This window comes from Perognathus longimembris, chromosome 5, assembly GCF_023159225.1.
Source record: "Perognathus longimembris pacificus isolate PPM17 chromosome 5, ASM2315922v1, whole genome shotgun sequence".
In the NCBI taxonomy this organism is placed as follows: domain Eukaryota; kingdom Metazoa; phylum Chordata; class Mammalia; order Rodentia; family Heteromyidae; genus Perognathus; species Perognathus longimembris.
The window spans coordinates 48,106,862-48,127,081 of NC_063165.1; the positions used below are offsets into that span (position 1 = coordinate 48,106,862).

Genomic DNA, 20,220 nt, shown 5'->3' on the forward strand with positions numbered 1-20,220 from the left:
TGGTATATGAGCATTTTAATGTATTGTCAAATATGCTTTGCATGATAATTTTAGTTTATTGTTGACTGAAGTATTTTATTAGTGTCTGTGTTTATCAAGGAAATTGACCTATAGTTTTCCCCTTGTGTGTGTGTCTTCATCCAGTTTCAGTGTTTGGAAATACTCCCTTTATAGATTACATTTGGAAGTGTTTTCCTTTCTATTTTGTGGACTATTTTGAGACACACTGAGTTACTTCCTTAAAAGTCAGGTAGAATTCAGCAGTAAATCCATACATTCCTGAGCTTCTCATTCTCACTTTAATCTCCTTGCTCACTCATTGTAACCTGTTGTTTGTATATTCTTGTTTCAATTTTGATAGTTCATAGGTCTAGAAAGAGACTAATTTCTTCTAAATTTTCCAATTTTTGTAATACATATTTTAAAAAATTCACTATGACTATGAAGACACTGGAGGTGTCAGAAGACAACTTCAAATTATATTACAAACAACATGGTAGTGGCACAAAACAGACATGTTGACTAATAGAATAGAATAGAAGATCTGGAAATAATGTCATACAGCTAGAGCCATTTTTTTTACTAAGGTGCCAGAAATATTATTGGAGAAATGACAGAGTCTTAAACAAGTAGTACTGGGAGAACTGAATGTTTTAGATGAAGAAGACTGAACTTACAGTCCCCATCTCTCACCAGCCAGGTACAGGTGGCTCATGCCTACAGTTCTACCTACTCAAGAGTATGAAATCTGAGGATTGCCATGCCAGGCAGGAAAAGTTTGTGAGACCCTTACCTCCAAATAAGTACCAAAGAGCTGAAAGTGGAGCTGTGACTCAAGTGATAGAATGCTAACCTTGAGGGGGAAAAATGTCAGATGTCAGATACAGCCCCCAGGCCCTGAGTTCAAGTCCCAAGACTGGCACATACACATAAAAATTACTACAGGAAAATCCAAATAAAACACTTGAAGATGTAAACATAGGTAGCAATTTTCAGAATAGGACTCCAGCTCCACTGGATATAAGAACCAGAATTGGGAGAAGAAGGGAGTGGAGCTCAAATTTAAAAGCTTCTGCACTAGAATGATGAGATAGCTGACAGAAAGGGAGACAATTTTTACTTGCTATTCAGATAAGTGACAATAGCTATAATGTATAAAAATAGTTATAATATATAAACATGCAATAGCCAAAGAATGGTGCTTGAAAATTAATGATGCTTGCAAACCAATAATTTGGATGACAGCTGGTAAGAGAGTTTCAGGGTTGTTCAAAGGATGGCACTGTTGAAAATGAAAAAGATTTTAATCTTTCAATTTCATCTTAGGGAAATCAGGGATACATATGGGGAGGTTATAGAGAGGGAAAGGAAGATATAAAGTTATGTGCTAAGCAAGTAACCTCTCTGTACACTTTGACAATAAATAAATATTTTAAAATAAAATAAATAAATATGACTAGGAATGTACTCCTTATTATGTAATTGTACCCCATTTGCACATCACCTTGTCAAAAAAATTTAATTAAAAAAAAGGTTCTTGTCATCAGGATGTGTGTGTGTGTGTGTGTGTGTGTGTTTTGCTGGGACTGTGCCAGGGGCATTCCATATGCTAGGCAAACACAGTACTAATGCACTTCCTCCAAAGCCCTGCTGTTCAGTTCCTCTCTGGAACACTGCAGTGCAGCTTGACTTCCTGGTCTTTTCCCCTGTAGGATACTTTCCCCCCACATAAAACTTAAACCTCAAAGTAATTAACACAGAACTAAGGAGGAATGTTACAAAGGTGTTCAGGCTTTCATAAATTGAAGGGAAGATTATTCTTTTTTTTTTCAAGGATGAAATTTCCACATTTATTTTTCTTTCATGTGCATAGAAAATGGCAGTGAAGTGTCCTATGAAAGAGGCAGGGAATGGTCATGGCGCTGCAATACCAGGCTGGACATTGTGCTTCCAAAGTTCACTATTCATTGGGAAAATAAAGGTGTCCACATTGTTTGAAACTGTTAGCCATTCCTTGAGATACCCATTTGGTTGTAAGCTGTCACTTTCTTCAGCTCTCCTTTCAAATGACACACTGCATTACAAATGATGGCACTTAACCAATGTGGCATTTCCATATTTACACCAACAAAAGCAATTTACAAGACATAATAGCCTACAATCTTGACATTTAGTAATAGCAATAAAACATGGAGGGTATCCATTTTTTTCTGTACAAACTATCAGATCATAACTTTATTCACATTAAAAAATCATCTCTTGAATTTGATTTGACCTACACATACCCCATCTCATTTCACCCATATTTTATTTTCTTTTGAGGAATTTTCAGGGAAGTGAGGAAACCCATGGGAGAGGGCTTTCTAAGCTTTGTCTAGGTGTTACATCTAACTACTTGTAGGTTTTGTAGTCTGGTGAAGGTGTGGGTGATGTGACGAGAGGTCTGAGAAATGGGTGAAATGAGATGGGGAAGATTATTCTTAATTGCTTAGGCATGGCTGTGCTTTAGAATTAAGAATTTCTAAAGGGAAGATATTTAACCGTTCTAAAAAGAGAAAAGAAACTGGGTGCCGGTGGCTCAAACCTGTAATTCTAACTGCTCAGGAGGCTGAGATTTGAGGGTCATGATTTGAAGCCAACCTGATCAGGAAACTCTGTGAAACTCTTATCTCCAACACAGAACTCAAAAAAGCCAGAAGTGGCTCTATGGCTCAAGTGGTAGAGCACTTGCCTTGAGCAAAAAGAAGCTCAGGGACCCAGACCCATAGTTCAAGCCCTAAGACCAGCCAAAAAGAAAAGAGGCGGGTAGGGGGAGGGATGAAAGATTGCTGAAGGGCCAAGAAAGAAGTCCATATGGAGACTTAATTTAATTAAGTTAAGCCATCGAATTATGGAAGCACAAAGAACTTTCCAAATCTCTTCCACGGAGCAAAGACTTTTATAGATTTATTAAAGGATTTCTCATTGACAATAAATATATCATATAAACACCCTGAACTTGAAATAGTAAGAGGAAGGACACTGCTGATTTATTCAAGGAGGTGCCCATGGCTGGACTGGGAAAGACAGACTGAGCAGACAGCACCTGTTCCTAGTCAGTGACCTGCCCTCATCCCATGGAGTTAAAAGATAACACTGGAGTACAATACAAGTTGGCTTCTGCAGGGATTGGCTTGCAGGCCTCACAACAGCCTCAGAGACATGTCATGATGAGCTTGCAGGATTAAAAAAAAAAACAACAACTCACCAGATTTGAACCGTGGTGAACAGAAAAGTCTGAGTTTTTATGCTCCCCCCTATCATGTCAGAGGGCTGCTTCAGAGAGGGCATGGCTCTGTAGCTGAACAGCCTCTGATGAGGTAGAGCAGATTGCACTTCCCATAACTGGGTCAAGACACCCCTCCATAAAGAGGACTCGGCATGGTGCATCATCGTGCTGGATCCTTCAAAAGATATCAACACTTTGGGCTGAGTCTAGATCTTCCATCTCATTTCACATAATATCTTATTGTTTACAGTTACATAAGTCAGGTACTGAGTACATCTTTTTTTGAACAGTGTCATGTCTTCCCTCATTTTCTCCCAATTTTTCCCTCCCGACCCCACTCCTTCACTTTCATCTCATTCCCAGGAAGATTCTGAAGCTCATACCTCAGGATCTCTAAAAGGATGGCCAGTTTCAAGTGAAATTGAGCTGTGAGAAAAAGGAACTCACAAAACATAGCAGCGTTTTAGGGATGAATTATGAAGATGAAGGGATGATTGTATGAAGTCATAAATTATTCTCAATTTTCTAGCGAATTTTAATTCTTTACAGCATTTGTTCTTATGATACAATTTTCATTTACATTTTTATTTCCTCTATAGTAGATTGCCCAAAAGTAATAAACAGATTAATGAACATTTATCTTGATGAATAACTAGCAATAGGGATAAAGGGCAGAAGTCAACTTTTTTTTTTTTTGGTCACTATTGTCCATTAGTCCAATTGTCCTTGGTGTCAGGTGTCCTGGGACTGCTCTCTCTAATAGTACTCCTTTGTTGAGGAAACAGTATAGGTTGTTTGTTTGTTTCATTTTGTTATTTTGGTCAGTTGTGGGGCTTGAACTTAAGGCCTGGGCACTGTTTCTGAGCTTTTTTTTTTTGCTCAAGACTAGAGCTCTATCACTTTGACCCACAGCCCCACTTCTTGGCTTTCTGGTCGTTCATTGAAGGTAAGAGTCTCACAGACTTTCCTGCCTAGGCTGGCTTCCAACCACAATCCTCAGATATCAGCCTTCTGAGTAGCTTGGGCTAGTAGGGCCACTGTCACCTGGCCAGGATAGCTTTATTATGGGCTGACTCATAATAAATTTTTAAATTTTTGAGAAATTGTGAGTTGGTTAATAACTACAACTATTCAATATTACAATGTATCCATTTTACCTAAATGGATTGTATTTCAACTGAAGGGGGGAAAAAGTTGAAAGACATTAAATATATACATAATAAAATGAAATCTGCCAGTAAGTACTGTTTAAGAAAAGGAAAAAAGGAGAACAAAATCATGAATTTTTCTAGTACATTTGTGTGTATGGAAATATTAGAACAAATTACAAATATGTGATAACTCAAAAAGTTTAATGGAGATGATGAGATGGTTTAAAGGGGCAATGCTCAGGCCCTGAGTCCAAGCCCCAGGGCTGGCAAAAAAAAAAAAAAAATCAGGCAAGCTGGGGATATTTAAACCATGGAGTTGAAAAGCACTACTAATCAGGCTTGACTTATTCTGTTGTCCATCTACACCTCAGAAAGTGATAGATGTAGACAGACACTGGACGGTTAATACACTGGGACATGATAAATTATACAGGTCTCTAGATGTTCACACAGTGTGACCAAAGGAAGATATTCCTAGAAGCCAATTACAAAGGCTCAATAACTATGTGCATATGATCATATAAAATAATATCTTAACAAATAAACTCCAAGACATCTTTGTTGTTGTTGATGATGATGTTTTTGTTGTCTTTTCCTTGTGTCTTATTTGTTAGTTTGTCTTTGGGATGGCAAGGGAGGAACAGAAAAGGTGGAACAAAGGGAGGACAAACACAGCAGTAATACTCTGTAGATACTATGTGGAAACGCAGGAGGGAAAAACTTCAAGAGAGCAAGGGAAGGGGTGACATGGTCCAGAAAAAAATGTACTCATTACCTGATTTATGTAACAGTAACCCCTCTGTACATCACCTACAATAACAACAAAAATATTTTTAAAAGAAAGTGATGGAGAATATATTTTCAAGGCAGATAAATTAAAAGTATATTATATGTGTAACCATGCACAATTAAGGAAATACCCCTTTAGGATTAGAAAACTAACATGCAATACAATAATGGAGTCATTCACGGGCATATGAAAGTTCTGATACATGTCTTCATTGTTTAATTTGCTTTGCCCTTGTTAATGTAAGCAAAAGCATCAAACAGTATTTTTGTAAGGAGTACATTTATCCATCAGTTACAAATAGTTTGAGTACAGGTAAGTTTGGCAAAAAAAAATGTGTTTTGAGAATCATTATCTAGTTAAAAATTGTAATGGAGTATTGTATATGTTATTACTGTTTGTAAATTATGTGCATGTAGTAATTATACCAGTAAAACTTAGAATTTGTATTCACACTTATGCAAAGTTATCTCCCAGAGAGTAGGTTGTTCAATATTTTATAACATATCATTGGGGAATCCTACATAGTAGGATGTGAAGTTATCTAAGTATTCTTGTTCTAAGAGATATGCATGTGACCAGAACCTTCTGTAGAAATGATTCTCTACCATCCATCCAACTATACCATTAGTGAATCTACATTACTCCTATTACAGAAAATTCATCATTAGGAAGTCCGGTCCTGGCTAAGACGTCGAGGGGACTTATGATAGAAAGACTTCAAGAAAATAAAGCTCCCTAAAGAAACTTGCACATAAGGAATTGGCATAGGTTGCCTTCCTCTGAGGGCAGAACTTCCTGGAGGATTTATTTCTTGGCCTGTGGTACACACTGATTTTAGGAGACTTGTACAAGAGTTTCAACAACATCATGAAGTAAGGTAGTAGACATGTGGGAAAGTGGCAATTCAGATTTCAAGGCAGAAAGGGAGACCCTGATGCTAGTTTATAAAGAATATGAAAGGAGCCTGGTGTTAGGCTCTCAAAGTCACTAAAGAAGCTGAAAGCGAGAACTGAGAGAAGTAGGAAGCTCACAGTAGTGGAAGTTCAACTTTAAAGTGCAGACATGAGTTGTAGTACTAATATTAACTGTAGCTCTGGGGTAGAAGGAAAATTGAGAAACAGGGATGGGAACATGAACCCTTCCATACTGAAGGTCACTCCCACACAAAGCCCCCAGTTCCTCGAGGGACACTTCACTCTGAAAAGGACACTTTAGGAGATAGAAACCATAAGAGGCAGAATTGAGACAGGAGAAGCACTCTGGTAGAGGGAGGAGTGCTCAAGTGATTGGAGAGAAAATAATGAGAAGACAAAGTAATTCAGAGTTAATGACGGGCAACACCTATCCTCCTCCTAGAACTTTCTTTCTGTAGATTTTTAATACCTCCCCTGATAGCTCATTTCCAATCCCACTGAGGAATAATAAGCAGACTTTGAGTCACAAACCATATTACTGATAAAGCAATCCTTAAAAGACATCCCAAAACGTCCAGCAACAACTTCTACTACAAATGAAGCATTTACTCTGACTTTATTTCTTATAACTTGAGGGTGTGAGGAAGAGAATGCAATTCTTCTTTTGAATCTCCAAGTGCTTAGAGAGTTGGGGGGATGAGATTGTTGATTATTCTTGTGTTTTGAGGTAAGACAGAGACCTGTGGGACAGTTACCGTGTTTAGCTGAGGACTATGAGCCAAACTCTGTGTCCTCTACAGGTGCCCTCTTGGGGTCCAGAGGAGTTTGAATCCGATCATGAGCACCATCTGCAGGTAGAATCTGGATACTGTTTAGCTTTATTACAGATGAAGAGTAAAAGCACCAAAGGAGACTTTTTTTTGGGGGGGGGGTAGGGGTCTGCCTCTGGTTCCCTCTATCCTGAAATTCAGCTTCCTTATGATTAAGATATAATATGTAAGCTCTATCCCTGTAGCAGAAAGAAATTATGACTTGGACAGGTTCTAAAGAAAAAAAAAAAAAGCTTCATCCTTCTTTGACAGGTTACAAGAATCTGCATGGTGAGAACTCCAGCTCATTCACAAAGCCTTGCTGCTATGTTCTATCTGTAACTTGCAAACTTGCAGCTGGTGCACTGGAAGTGGCTTGCTCCTAAGGTTGATGCCAGCAGGAAGCCCTCAATTTCTCCCACTACCAGTATCTTCCACTCTCCTTTCTTCCCATCAAAACATACCAGTGCTGAAAACTTTCCTGTGCTAAAATGCAGGAAACAAGAGTGACAACTCTGATCCTAACCGGTGCTGCCTAGCTCCTTCTTCCCCCCTCCATAGCCACACTTCCAGAAAGATCTGGCAATGCTTGCTGCCTCTGCTCCCTTCCCTCTTTTAGTCCTTGGGCCAGTGCCCCTGCCTTGCTTCCCTTCTCCCTAGCAGACAGGGATGCTAGGGTCATTGCTGGACAACAGACCCTGTTCTGACCAGAAGTACCCCTGACTCTGGAAGGAAGCATAAGGCCTCCCTGTAACAGGAAACACTCTCTTCATGGGTGCAAGATATACACATTCCCAGCCTCTCCCTCTCTCCCACCTCTCAGGCAGCCTTTCCCTCCCCATGTTCTCGATGCAATGATTCTTCAGCCACTTGGCTTAGTCTGCACATGAATGAAGATGGGGTCATCTTCAGCTCTCCCTTCTCTCCTGGCTCTATTCTTCAGGAAGCGCTGCCTTCCATACCATTTAGAACCCACACTTCTCCATTCTCCTCTGCCAGGACTTTGGTCTCGGGCAGCTTCCACTGGCCTGGGGCACGAAGGCAGTGGCATTGGCTGGTCAACTTGTCTCCACTCTACTTCCAGCAACCAGATTGATCTGGTGCACGCAAAGTCAACCCATAGTTTACCTGCTTCCTAGTCCTCTTTGGCTATCTCTAGGCTTCTGGAGACATGTCACAGCCCCTAACCACCATTTCCCCATATTTTACACTTGTGGGATCCCTTCCTCATTCATCATGGGAAGATCTCTGTTTTCCTTCCTCGAGTATTCATTCCATGGCTCTAAGGCCTGTGTTCTCTCAGCTGTGGGCACTGGTGAAGGCTCCATTGTGCCTACAAAACTTTTGGAAAAATAGGTAGTATATCACTTCTACCATCTTTGTAGACAGTATTCTGATCGTGAAACATAAAGGAAAGACTGAAGGAAGCACTGAAGGGAAATTCCAGATAGTCTGCTGATTATTGAATTTTCCCCAGAGAGGCAGCAAAAGTCCTAAGAAAATCACAGAGCTGAGCCATTTTCTTTTCTTGCCAAAGGTGGAGTTGATTCCAATATTTTTTAATGGAATTGTGTTTGTATTTGTGGAAAGAATGGCTCCCTGGCTTGGGAGGTGGCTCAGCTAGGGGCTCACTCTGCACAGATGGAGGGAGGCTAGCTGCCCTGAGCCTGACAGCCAGCCCCAAAGAGCTCCTTGTTTTTGCAGAAGGCTTGGGGGAAAGGTTGGGAGGTGGGTTTCGGAGGGCAGAGGCTACTATTCCTGTCCTGGAGCAGCTGGAGAATCACAGGCCAGGAGGAGTTTCCTGGAAACTGAAAGCGAAAGGGGTGGAGTGAGCTTTACCCGGTCACCGCAGCTCCAGGCGCCCAGCCGAGGATGGCTCGCGCCGCCGGCCCCTTCCCGCTGCTGGTGGAGGGGTCCTGGGGCCCCGATCCCCCGAAGAACTTGAGCACGAAGTTGCACAAGTACTTCCAGAGCCGGAAGAGATCCGGAGGCGGCGAGTGCGAGGTCCGCCAGGAGCCTGGGAACCCCCCGCGCTTCCTGGTGCTCTTCTTCCCTGAGGACGGTGAGGGGCGCAAAGAAAGTGGGAGCCCACTTGCGGGGGGGGGGGGGGAGAGGGGAAAGGAGGGCGGGAGGGATGCACTGGTCACCAGCAGCCGCAGGAGGTGAAATACCCGCGGGGATAGAGGCACATGAATTCAGAGCTTGCCCTGGGTGCTTGCCCACCCACAAAGTGGGAGAGGAGAGTGGGGAGAGGGGTGTGGGGTGGATGAAGAAACTTGAGGAGTTACTGAGATGCATACTGGATCATGGAGGTTCCCAGGGCTCTGGGATCCCTTGGGAGGGGAGGGCAAAGGCACTGTCACCGGTGTTGACTAGGGGAAGGGAAAGGGAGAAGGCTGCTGTGTACCACCATCCCCCCCCCCCCCCAGCAGTTTAGGGCCTTGCTGTCACCCCTCCTCAGCCTCACCATGGTCCACACCTTGCCAGCACCGCTGGCATTCTGAGGTGATATGAATTGGAGTGTTTTAATCTCAGAGTAAAGTTTCTTTTAGCCAGTAGCTGAGCAACTAAGAATTCCCATGCTCCCCACCTGTTTTCTCTTCCTAAGTGGGCCAAGAGGCACCTGTTAGAGGCTTGCTCAGGGCTCTGTGGGAACTCCAGAGATATGACTCCTAGAATGCCCCATCCCCTCTGGGATTTCTTAGACTGCTGACAGCCACCAAGGGTCCTCAGGATGTCGACAGCAGCCATCTTCCTGTCTGTGAACTTGAGGAGAGGCAAGGAGGCTCTGGAGGCCATGCAATTTGGAGCAATGCAAAGCCCCAACAGGGTTCCAAGAAGGGAACGTGAAAGAGAAAGGGAAGGGCACAGACTGGTTTGCAGCAGGAGAAGAAGAAGGGGACAAGAGACCTGTGTGGCTCAGACTCCTCATAGAAAACTAAGTGCAGTTCTAGCCAAGGATTAATTCTACCACAGAGTGATCAGAAGAACTCCATAGCCATTTCTCTTTCCCTAGAAGGTCCTCCACTTTGATTCCAGCTGTCAACATCAGGAGGCCTCTAGAGAGTTCTTTGTTCTCTAAAATCCCACTTCCCTCAGCATCGAGGGCACAGACTGCCTACATAAGTTTTAAACCCTAGTTTGAACATGTTATCAAAACTCCTTGTCATAAATTAGATCCTGACATTGTCCAAGAACACAAGTGTTTTGGAATGAATAGGACTCATTTCCTTAAAAAAAAATTAAATGTAGATGCTCTGAGGTTGGTTGAGGAAGGATACTGTCTTTGTGGATGACAGAAGCTGGTCATCAGACTCCCCATTCTTCTTCCTCCCAAATTCCTCTCCTTATTGAGGATCACGTTACTTATAATAATACCATCTAGTCCCTGAATTACCTGTGTCCATACATATTTCACATGATCAGAGAAGCAGCTGGCATGTGGATATGCCTGGATGGATGTTACCAAAGTCCAGGAAAGAAAGGTAGGAATAGAGAAGGATGACATCAGATAACGTGGAGTACAGCTTGTTCATGGTTTTTAAAAGACACACCCAACAGTCAGCTTTTACTCTATCTCAGAGCAGCCCCAGAGGAATCTGGATAAAATCAGCTTCCCTCCCCATAGAGAATGGAATTGGAGGCTAGCATTCCTTCTCAGGTCAATTCTAATGGTTGTTTCCAAGTGAGCATTGAGGTCTGTCCCTTTATGGTTAGCTGAAGTCAGAAATCGATCATGCCTCCCTTTAAGACTTTGGGCTGGGTACTAGTGGCTCATAACTATAGCCCTAGCTACTCAGGAGGCTGACATCTGAAGATTATGATTCGAAGCTAGTCTAGGCAGAAAAGTCTGTGGGACTCTTATTTAAAATTTTTTTCCTTCATTGTCAAAGTGAAGTACAGAGGTAATACAGTTTCATATGTAAGGCAGTGAGTACATTTATTGTTCAACTTGTTACCTCCTCCCTCGTTTTTCCCCCACCTCCCCCCATGGGACTCTGATATCCAAATAACTATCAAAGAGCCTGAAGTAAAGGGTTGGCACAAGTGGTAGAGCACTAGAATGGTTTGAAAAAGCCAACATGAGGCCTTGAGTTTCAAGACCTCAGTACAAGCACTAAAAAAGATGGAGGGGGTAGGGAAGGAAGAAAGACCCAGCTCCTGAGACTATGTCCATCAGAATATAACACAAAAACCCAGCATTCATGCCATAATCACAGCCACAAATAGCAAGATTCCTTTCTGCCTGACCTCAGAATCATCTCACTGTTGACCACACCCCCAATTTTAAGCTGTAAACCAACTGTACAACTCATTGTGGAGGAGGCAAATTGGGAGGATAGAAGCCAGAGGAAAAATGAGGGACGAGGTAACAAGTTGGATAAGAAATGTACACACTGCCTTATTATGAAACTATAATCCTGTTTACATCACTTTGACAATAAAGAAACAAATAAAAATTAAAAAAGAACTCTTTCCATATTCTCTATGGTGTGAGACAGTAATTTCTCTTTTGTAGCTGATGATTCCAACTTATATCTGCATTGCATGAGGGTGTTACCCCGAGCGTTCACAGTCACAGGGAACTGGAAACTCCAGAGAAAGTTAAGCTGTATCCCCATACAGCCAGCCATTCACCTGGCTCTTGGCAGGGCTAACGTCACATCTAGACCTTTGGACTCATGTCCATTTTCAGTTTTGACATTCTATCCCAGCTGCTTGGTATATTAATCCTCTACTTGTTTATTTTTACAAAATCTTTTCCATCCCTTCTTTCCTTCAACCAGATATGAGGCTCTCATCATGACAGGCTAAGGAATTGGTTGAATGGACTTTCTGATGAGGCTCCTGGCCACTGTCCTAAACCATAGCTTTCATCATGACATATCCCAGAACTCAGGTTTCCCTGGCTCTCCACGAGGGATGCTTTCATTATTTCATCTCAGTGTAGAATGGATATTGCTGCTTCTTGAATACCTACTGAGCGTCAGGTCCTGTACTAAGTTCTTTATAATGTGTCTTCAACTTAATGCATCCAACTCGGCTCATAAAAAACAATCTTTATTAACCTCATTAGAAAATAGGACTTGTGCTTCCTAAGTAGTGCTTATTAAGGAACTTGCTATATGTGTTGGTCACATTGTCAGTACTGCGACAACATGCTGTAACAGAAAGGTTCACTTTGACTCAGCAATATTAGAGGCTTGCATTTATGGTCAATTGATCTGTTGCTTTTTGGCATGGTAAATACATCATGAGAATGCCATCACCTCATGACCAGAAGTAAAAAAGGGAGGAAGAAGAAGGGGCTGGGTCCCAATATCCCCTGAAAAAAACACACCTTGTCTCACTTTCTGCCACTGAGTTATGCCTCTTAATGCGCCATCACCTCCCATTAGTGCCATAAGCTGGCAACTAAACCTTTAATACATAGGTCCTGCTGGGCAAGTACAGACCCAAGCTATAGTGCTAAAGCATGTTTAAAGATAAAATTCAAATCCATATCTATTTACTAAACTTTTCCTCTTTTTACTACATAGAACCTCTCAGAAGAAACTGAGTAAGCTATTGAAGTGACATAAAAATCATAGAATAAACAAACAGTACAAGAAATGTATCCAATGCCTAACGTATGAAACTGTAACCTCTCTGTACATCAGTTTTATAATAAAAACTTAAAAAAAAATAAAATTTGTTACCTATGCCAAAGGGAAAAAATCATAGAATAATTATAAAATGCAGACTGTCATTTGACTGTTTTCTTTTCTTGACATTGCAGTTCGGCAGAAGGTTCTGGAGAAACAGAATCATGAGTTGGACTGGCCAGGAACAGGAACATTCAAGCTCACTGTCCGGTTACCCATGGCCCCAGATGAAGGCCCTGTCTTTAAGGGGGAAATTCCAAGCGAGGTAAACCAACCGGAGCCAGGGTTTAGGGGGATCAGGGGGGTGTCCCAAGCTCACAACTGTGGGAGTTTCAATAAGAATATGTGGTGGAATGAGGAGTGTGGATGAAACCAGAGTGAGAGAAGTAGCTGAGACATATGGAAGGGGTGGGAGCCGTGTTAAGGCACCATGACAGAATGGAGGAAAGGTAACTTTCCTTTGATTTTAGATCCTTGTTAAAGTCAAGATTTGTAGTTACATTAATACTAGTTTGGGATTTAAAAATTCTGGGTCTGTACATCCTGGCTCTTTGTAGCCAGAAGCTTGCAGTTTTTAGAGGACAGCTATCCATACTACCTGTGCTATTTCTCCAATTGAAAACTGGATTGTCAGATTACTGAGAGGGTAAATGAGATGATTTCTATGAAGCTTCTTATTATAGCGAGTACACAAGAATAACTGTTGAGTAGGGAAACCATGAGCTCAGCTGTTTCTCTTATTCAGGGTTATCACATACACTGAACACTAAATGCGAATTAGGTATTACATTGAATCTCATTTTCGCCAATGACCAATGGATACTCTGTGACATCTGGCCTCTGATGTCCTCCACAGCCCCATTGCTGGAGTATTCCATTATCATTTCTATTTGCCCTACAACTCCAGCCTGGTCTTAGGGATGTTTTCTTAATGAAAAGCAATTAATGCTACTTTATTGTTTTGGTTTTAGGAATCCCAGGTGAATGAAGATGTTAAAGAACTAGGTAAAACTTCAGTTGAAGCAACTCTGATGCTCACTAAGCAGTTTTGCAGTCACTGCAGAAGTTACCTGGGGATCGTCCTTCTCTTGCTTCTTTACATATCACAGGTTCTGCTCAGCATGGAGCTGGGTCTTCATACCCTGCTCCCGCTTTTCAGAGAACAGACACTGTGAGGTTACTTAGGCTCAACTCACACAAATGGAAATACTTCTCTGGGGCCTGGGAAATGTCCTCATTTGAGAAGAAGGAAAGAAATTTCTGGAAAGTAGCAAGAAGCTGAATGATAGAGTCCATCTGTGCCCAGGTGTCCAGTAAGAAATAAGAACAGAGCCAGACACCATAATGGTGAATAGCAAAAGTGGATCCTGCTTACCTCACCTGTTGTGAGAATCAGCCAGGAGTTGAATAGCTGTCTTTGGATTGTTACTTAAATAGTAGCTGGACACTGGCCTAACACTTACAAAGAAACTGCTAGTTTTCAGAGCTGTGTATGCTGTTACATAGGGTAGGAAATGATGAACTATGCTGAATGAACTAAACAAGAGTGGTACAGTGATATATGTACCCAATCTTAGGGAAAGACATTCAAAATAAGTCTAAAATCTCCCATGAAAGGTTCATTGGCAGAGAGGGGCTAGGTGGCCCTCTCTCAGAATAGGTTTAGGGATTTAAACAAATTTGAAATAAGTTAAAACAAGATAAAAATATAAAATTCCATCAAATTGATGTTTATTATGCTTTTATAAATTATATTGTCAAATTATTATTGTACCCTGAATCCTGCCAATGATCCTAAGCTAGAACTCTTTAAATGACTTAGAATGGGGTAGGCATTTTTAGAGCAGAGTATGTAAGTGGAGAAGAGTTGCCTAATGTCCTAAATCTCAAAGGTCAAGAAGCAGAGTCTGCTGCGCCATGGGCGGGTATGTATTAGGTACACCTGAAACCTATGCCAAAAGTTAAATCTGGGAAGTTTGCAGGAGTTGATAGCCCAGGGCCTGACACTTTACACATTACTAATATCTAGTCTGTGATTAAAGCCAGTGTCTTATGCCAGGCTCTGATTAGTTGAGCTGGATAGAAAGTTGGAAACCAGCAGCTGGAATGTCTTGGAGAAGAATCAAGGGCAAGGGCAGAGAAATACTGGTAACCTAGGTTGGGAAAATTCTGGAACTTCCTCATCTGTATCTCCAGTCTGAACTCCTTTATAAATTTCATTTCTGCGTTGGATATTCCCATTGAGAAGTGAGAGGCAATCTACTGAAGCCATTTGAATCCTTTTGCTCACCAAATCAGTTTTCTTTAGGATTTATTATGTTTTCTTTTTAAGTTCTCAGCCAACTTGCCCTCACCTTGTGGGATTTAAAGGCATCTATCCACTCATATTTCATAGGCATTGGTCACAGAGTGACTAGTTTTTAAAAAGTCCTTATCATCTATCCTTCTCTCATTGCTGGGTCCTTTTGTTACTTTACAAATCCATCATGGAGAGAACTCATAGCTTGATCAATGTTTCTGAGAGCTCTGTACCATTCCTAAATATTTTATCATCCTCTCGCAGAAACCCTATCTCACCTCTATCATCACCTGCAAGGTGAAGTTTCAAGCACATTCTGTATCTGATGTGCTTTTCTGAACTAGTTACTCACATATCTGTTGCAAAGTACTCCTCTGTAGACACCCATCAGTCACAGTGCCTTTTTCTAAATTGTCTGGTGATTACAGCTCACAATAACCTTAACCTTTCTTTTCTGTTCATGATTCTATGTACCTTTTAAGACCCTCACAAATATCTCCAGTTCTCTGATGCCTTTCTATTCCAGCCCAGTCCCTTGATCTGCTTTTCAAACTCTTGACATGATTCTTCTGTGTTGAAGCTTCTAATAGTCAAAGGCTATAAAACTATTGCTGGGTCAGGCACTGATAGCTTACACCAACAATCCCACCTACTGAGGAGGCTAAGGTCTGGAGGACTGATATTCAAAGCCGGCCTAGGCAAAAAATAAAATTCACTTGACTCTACCTACAAAATAGCAAAAACCAGGGCGGGTGTGTGGCTCAAATGGTAGAATGCCCTGAATTCAAACCTTAGTATTAGAGGGGGAAAAAACAACAATCTGCTGGAAAGACTCTTACTATTTAGTTCACTTAGTCTAATGCTCTCATTTAAAATTAAGACCCTTGTTCAAAGTCATACAGCTAAATTGCTAGGATTGAATGCATATACCCTCATTCCTAGCCCTGTACCTATTATATATGGTCATACCTGTCTCACTCAATGTTGCTATGCTGTTTCTCCTTACACTATAATCAGTGTAAGTGCGTGTACATCATCAGATGTCCTTGCATTCCATGAGGGTGTAGTTCTCCTATTCAGTGATTATTTACTGAGTCTCAACTATCCACCATTGGCCAGCAACATAAGGTTGAACTAGCCTGGATCTTGCTTTTGAGAAGTTTAGTTCTGAGCTGGGAATATGGCCTAGTGGTAAGAGTGCTTGCCTCACATTCATGAAGCCCTGGGTTCGATTTCCCAGCACCATATATATAGAGAATAGCCAGAAGGGGCGCTGTGGCTCAAGTGGTAGAGTGCTGGCCTTGAGCAAAAAGAAGCCAGGGACAGTGCTCAGGCCCTGAGTCTAAGGCCCAGGACTTGCAAAAAAAAAAGAAAGAAAGAAAGGAAGACAGAAAAGAAAAAAAAAGAGAAGTTTAGTTCTATCATTGTAATGGAGTGCTGTGATAGAAATAAATGTCAAGCACTTAGGAGGACAAGCTGGGCTTCTCAGGGGGATAAGGCAGAAAAGAATTTAATAGAATTAAGCTGAAAACACGAATGCTATATTTTACACACACACACACACACACACACACACACACACACACACTCACACTGTCCCTGGGGCTTGAACTCAGGGTCTGAGTGCTGTTCCTGAGCTTTTATGCTCAAGGCAGTGCTCTGCCATATACTATTTGAACCACAACTCCACATCCAAGGTTATTTGTGATTAATTAGAGATAAAGCCTGGGCTGGCTTTGAACTGAAATCCTCAGATCCCAGCCTCCTGAGTAGCTAGAATTACAAAGTGAGCCACCCGCACCCAGCTTAACATTGTATTTTTACCTCACCAAAGCAGAAAGTAAGGAAAGCTTTCAGTTAGGAGCTGAAAAAGAAGATATTCATATCTTAGTATAATTTACTTTGCCAGGACTATGGCAGATAAATATAATAGAACTTGTTTTGTCTCCCCCAAATCAGATGTGTCAGAAGAGCTGGACACAAAACTTTCTCTTAGTAGTACATCGGAAACACAGGAAGACATCCCAAGAAAATGTGGAAACATTTCCTGCTTGGTGGCACTTGAAAATCTTAAGGCAAATGTGACTGACATGATGTTGACCTTACTAGTGGAGAACATAAGTGGCCTTCCCAGTGATGACTTTCAGATGGAAGTAATCCGAGACTGTGATGTGGCTGTGGTTACTTTTCTACAGCATAGAGGTGAGCTCAAGGGACATTCCATTGGCCAGTATTCTTTTTACGTGTGTGTGTGTGTGTGTGTGTGTGTGTGTGTGTGTGTGTGTGTGTACATGAAACTTACTCGGGCTTAAATTCAGGGCCTTGCTCTCTCCTTTGGTTTATTTTTGCTCAAGACTGCCACTTGAGGCATACTCTAATGGCTGAAAGAGGCAGAGTCATCCAAAATCCTTCCTTGCACCCGGGACCAGACCTCACTACTTAAGGGTCTAATAGCACCAAGCTGGGGTCTAAGGATTTAATACATGGGCCTCTCGGGGACAGTGTAGATCTATATTATAGCATCTGCTCTGTTCCCAGCAGGTGTTCTGGAGGAACTCACAGTCTGGGAGCAGGTAGGAAATTCCTGTGGAAGTAGATAACAAATATACAAGGGGAGAAGCTGTGGGAAATAGGAAGAAAGGAGATCCAAACAGGTAGTACTGTTGCACTTGTCAAGTCTATACCGCAGTCATATCTGCTGATTGTACTGAAACCGCACTAAGTAAGCTGTTTCATGCCATTGCTCTTAACTGACTGACATGTTTCAATCACTTATCCCTCTGAAAATTTCTTCCTTGCTCTTCAAAACCCAGATTCAAGACTTGTAAGTATGATTTGTCCCCCTTATTTGATCCTACAATAGATATTATATCTTCTTTCAAGGCCCCTCCTTTCCTAAATATCCATCTGGCAAAGACTTGTTATATTCATATTGATGTTCCCAGAGGGTAGCACAGTGCTTGGCACATCGTGGCCCCACTATCAGTTCTTACTAACTTAGAAAAGATAGGCTGATTTGTGAAGGATAAACATGACCGAAAGAAAATTACAGGGGGCTGCCATTGTACCTTGGTGGTGGGAGGTCATCCTAGTATTTATATGTTTCCTTAGCACAGCAATAAATGAAAGCAGAAATAACACCAGAAAGTTGGAGAGGGGTATTTGTGATACAGAAAAATGTATATGTAAGGGCAAAGGGAAAAGAAATATTTTCAAACAATGGCTATTTTTGTGGTAATGTGGAAAATAAATTGCAGAGATGGGCTGAAGTAATGCTTGGAAATAGCTACGGTCAGTATAAGATGGTTAAGAATGTGAGCTTTGACCTGCAGATGTGACACCAGTGAAGGACTGGAGAAAGAAGATTGAAATGAGAAAATACCATTATAGGTTGGTGAGTACTGTGACTAGAGAGACACTGCTCAGTGCCCTTAATCATGTGACACATTCACAAACGCATCATTCTGAAACAGTAGGTTTCATGTATGCAGAGTCTTAGGTAGTCAAAATCTTGTCTCATACTGGAGTGCTTGCTTCTTCCTTTAAACTCAATTAATAACTAGGCCATGAACTTCTATGTAGAAGTAAAATCATAGTACTTGAATTTTCTTCTTTTGTAGATGCCATCAAATTTGTTGATGATTGTGCCAGGCACCATTCAATTAAAAAACTTCAGGTTTCTCCAAGACTTCTGGAAATGACAAAAACAATCAGAGTTGAAAACCTGCCCCCTGGTGTTGATGACTACCAGTTACAACTTTTCTTTGAAAATCCATTCAATGGAGGAGGAAAAGTTACCAGTGTTGAATGTTTTCCAGATGAGAGTTCAGCTCTGGTTGAATTCTGTGACAGAAAAGGTAGTATCTCACAGCTTTGGTATCTGGAATAATCTAGGTCATTTAAGCAGGTCTTAGCAGTTAGTTACATTCTCACACATTTTACTTGGTTAAAATTATTTTAATTATCTGTTCACCTGGAATATGAAACTTCATGAGGGCAGTAATTAAAATTTTAGAGAATCAATTCCAAGTTTTTAAAGAGAAAAGGATATTTTCTCATGAGCCTCCACTTGTGAATGACTAAAACATGTATCATTACTGGAACTTTTGATGTGCTATATTTTAAAAAGACAATCTGTGTTTTTCCACCCACAAAAATTCTCAAATTAATTTAAGCAAGCCTAGGTAAAGACATACTCAGTAACATAATACAGTTTCTATAAAGTGTTACTGCTCCATCTTTTCTATGGTTTCAAATGACCTCAAGATGGAGACTATATGGCATAGTAAGTTGACCTCTTAAAAGGTTGTTGCAGCAAACAAACCTGGCTTTGGCGCTTACTGGCTTTGTGATCTTTGACAAATTACTTTAAGTCACCAAACCTGTTGGTTTCTTGTCTGTAAAATGGTGTCCCAGTATTAATTTGCAGAGAAGTGTTGTGATGACTTGCTGAAATCAACCTGCAGAGTGCCTGACATAATACAGAGCTCAGTAACTGCTAGTGAAAACTGGCACAGAGCCTGTATGGGACTGTGGTGGGATTTGGGACCTATATTATTGGGTTTTGGAGGCCTTCTTCTTTCTATTAAGCCAAGTACCGGCCCTTGGTCACAAAGCAACTATGATGAAATTATTTTTTAACAGCTTTCCACTGTGGATGCAGTTGAAATTTAAGTTGTTACTGGACAGGGCGGCGGCGGGGAGAGAACGGGGAGAGTGAGAGAGGAAGGATGGGACCTGTCTCTGTATGATGGCCAGGAGAGAAAAGTTTCATGGTCAGAAGGAGGTACAGGTTTTACTGAATCATAGTCTCTGGGCTGGGGTCTCAAATGACTGACAATGATTTTGGTTTGTTAGAATAGAAGTTCGCAAGTTTTGGGGCTGGTAGGTGCTAGCTATTAACTCAAATATTTACTTTATTTAAGTTACCTAACTTTTCCCAGCCTCAGTCTTACTATTAAAAATAGGTATGATAATAATAATATCTCCCCCTCAAAGGGATGTTGCAAGGATTAAATGAACTCCATCTCTATAAAGCTTTTTTTTTTTTTTTGGCCAGTCCTAGGGCTTGAACTCAGGGCCTGAGCACTGTCCCTGGCTTCCTTTTTGCTCAAGGCTAGCACTGCCACTTGAGCCACAGCGCCACTTCTGGCTGTCTTCTGTATATGTGGTGCTAGGGAATTGAACCCAGGGCTTCATGTATATGAGGCAAGCCCTCTTGCCACTAGCACATATCCCTAGCCCCTCTGTAAACCATTTTTAAAAGTATCTGATGGCTGGATACTGATGGCTTACACCTGTAATCTTAGATACTTAGGAGGCTGAGATTGGAAGATGATGATTC

At 41.4% G+C, this 20,220-nt stretch overlaps 2 protein-coding genes across 7 annotated transcripts in view; one reads left to right on the forward strand and one right to left on the reverse strand.

Annotated features, from left to right (window-relative positions):
* Window positions 1–20,220, reverse strand: part of Kpna1 (karyopherin subunit alpha 1) — a 596,817-nt gene that overhangs the window by 143,352 nt on the left and 433,245 nt on the right. The gene's annotated exons all lie outside the window — the stretch shown is intronic.
* Parp14 (poly(ADP-ribose) polymerase family member 14) overlaps window positions 8,717–20,220 on the forward strand; it is a 79,159-nt gene continuing 67,655 nt past the window's right edge. The window contains exons 1-5 of one of the 6 annotated variants that reach the window (XM_048346759.1): window positions 8,718–8,994; window positions 12,712–12,842; window positions 13,549–13,582; window positions 16,836–17,078; window positions 18,497–18,733. In XM_048346759.1, the coding sequence (XP_048202716.1) occupies window positions 8,805–8,994; window positions 12,712–12,842; window positions 13,549–13,582; window positions 16,836–17,078; window positions 18,497–18,733 (835 nt within the window). In that variant the 5' untranslated portion in view covers window positions 8,718–8,804. Of the gene's footprint in view, window positions 8,995–12,710; window positions 12,843–13,548; window positions 13,583–16,835; window positions 17,079–18,496; window positions 18,734–20,220 lie in introns of those variants that run through there. The other 5 variants (XM_048346758.1, XM_048346763.1, XM_048346761.1 and 2 more) reach the window with 5 other exon arrangements.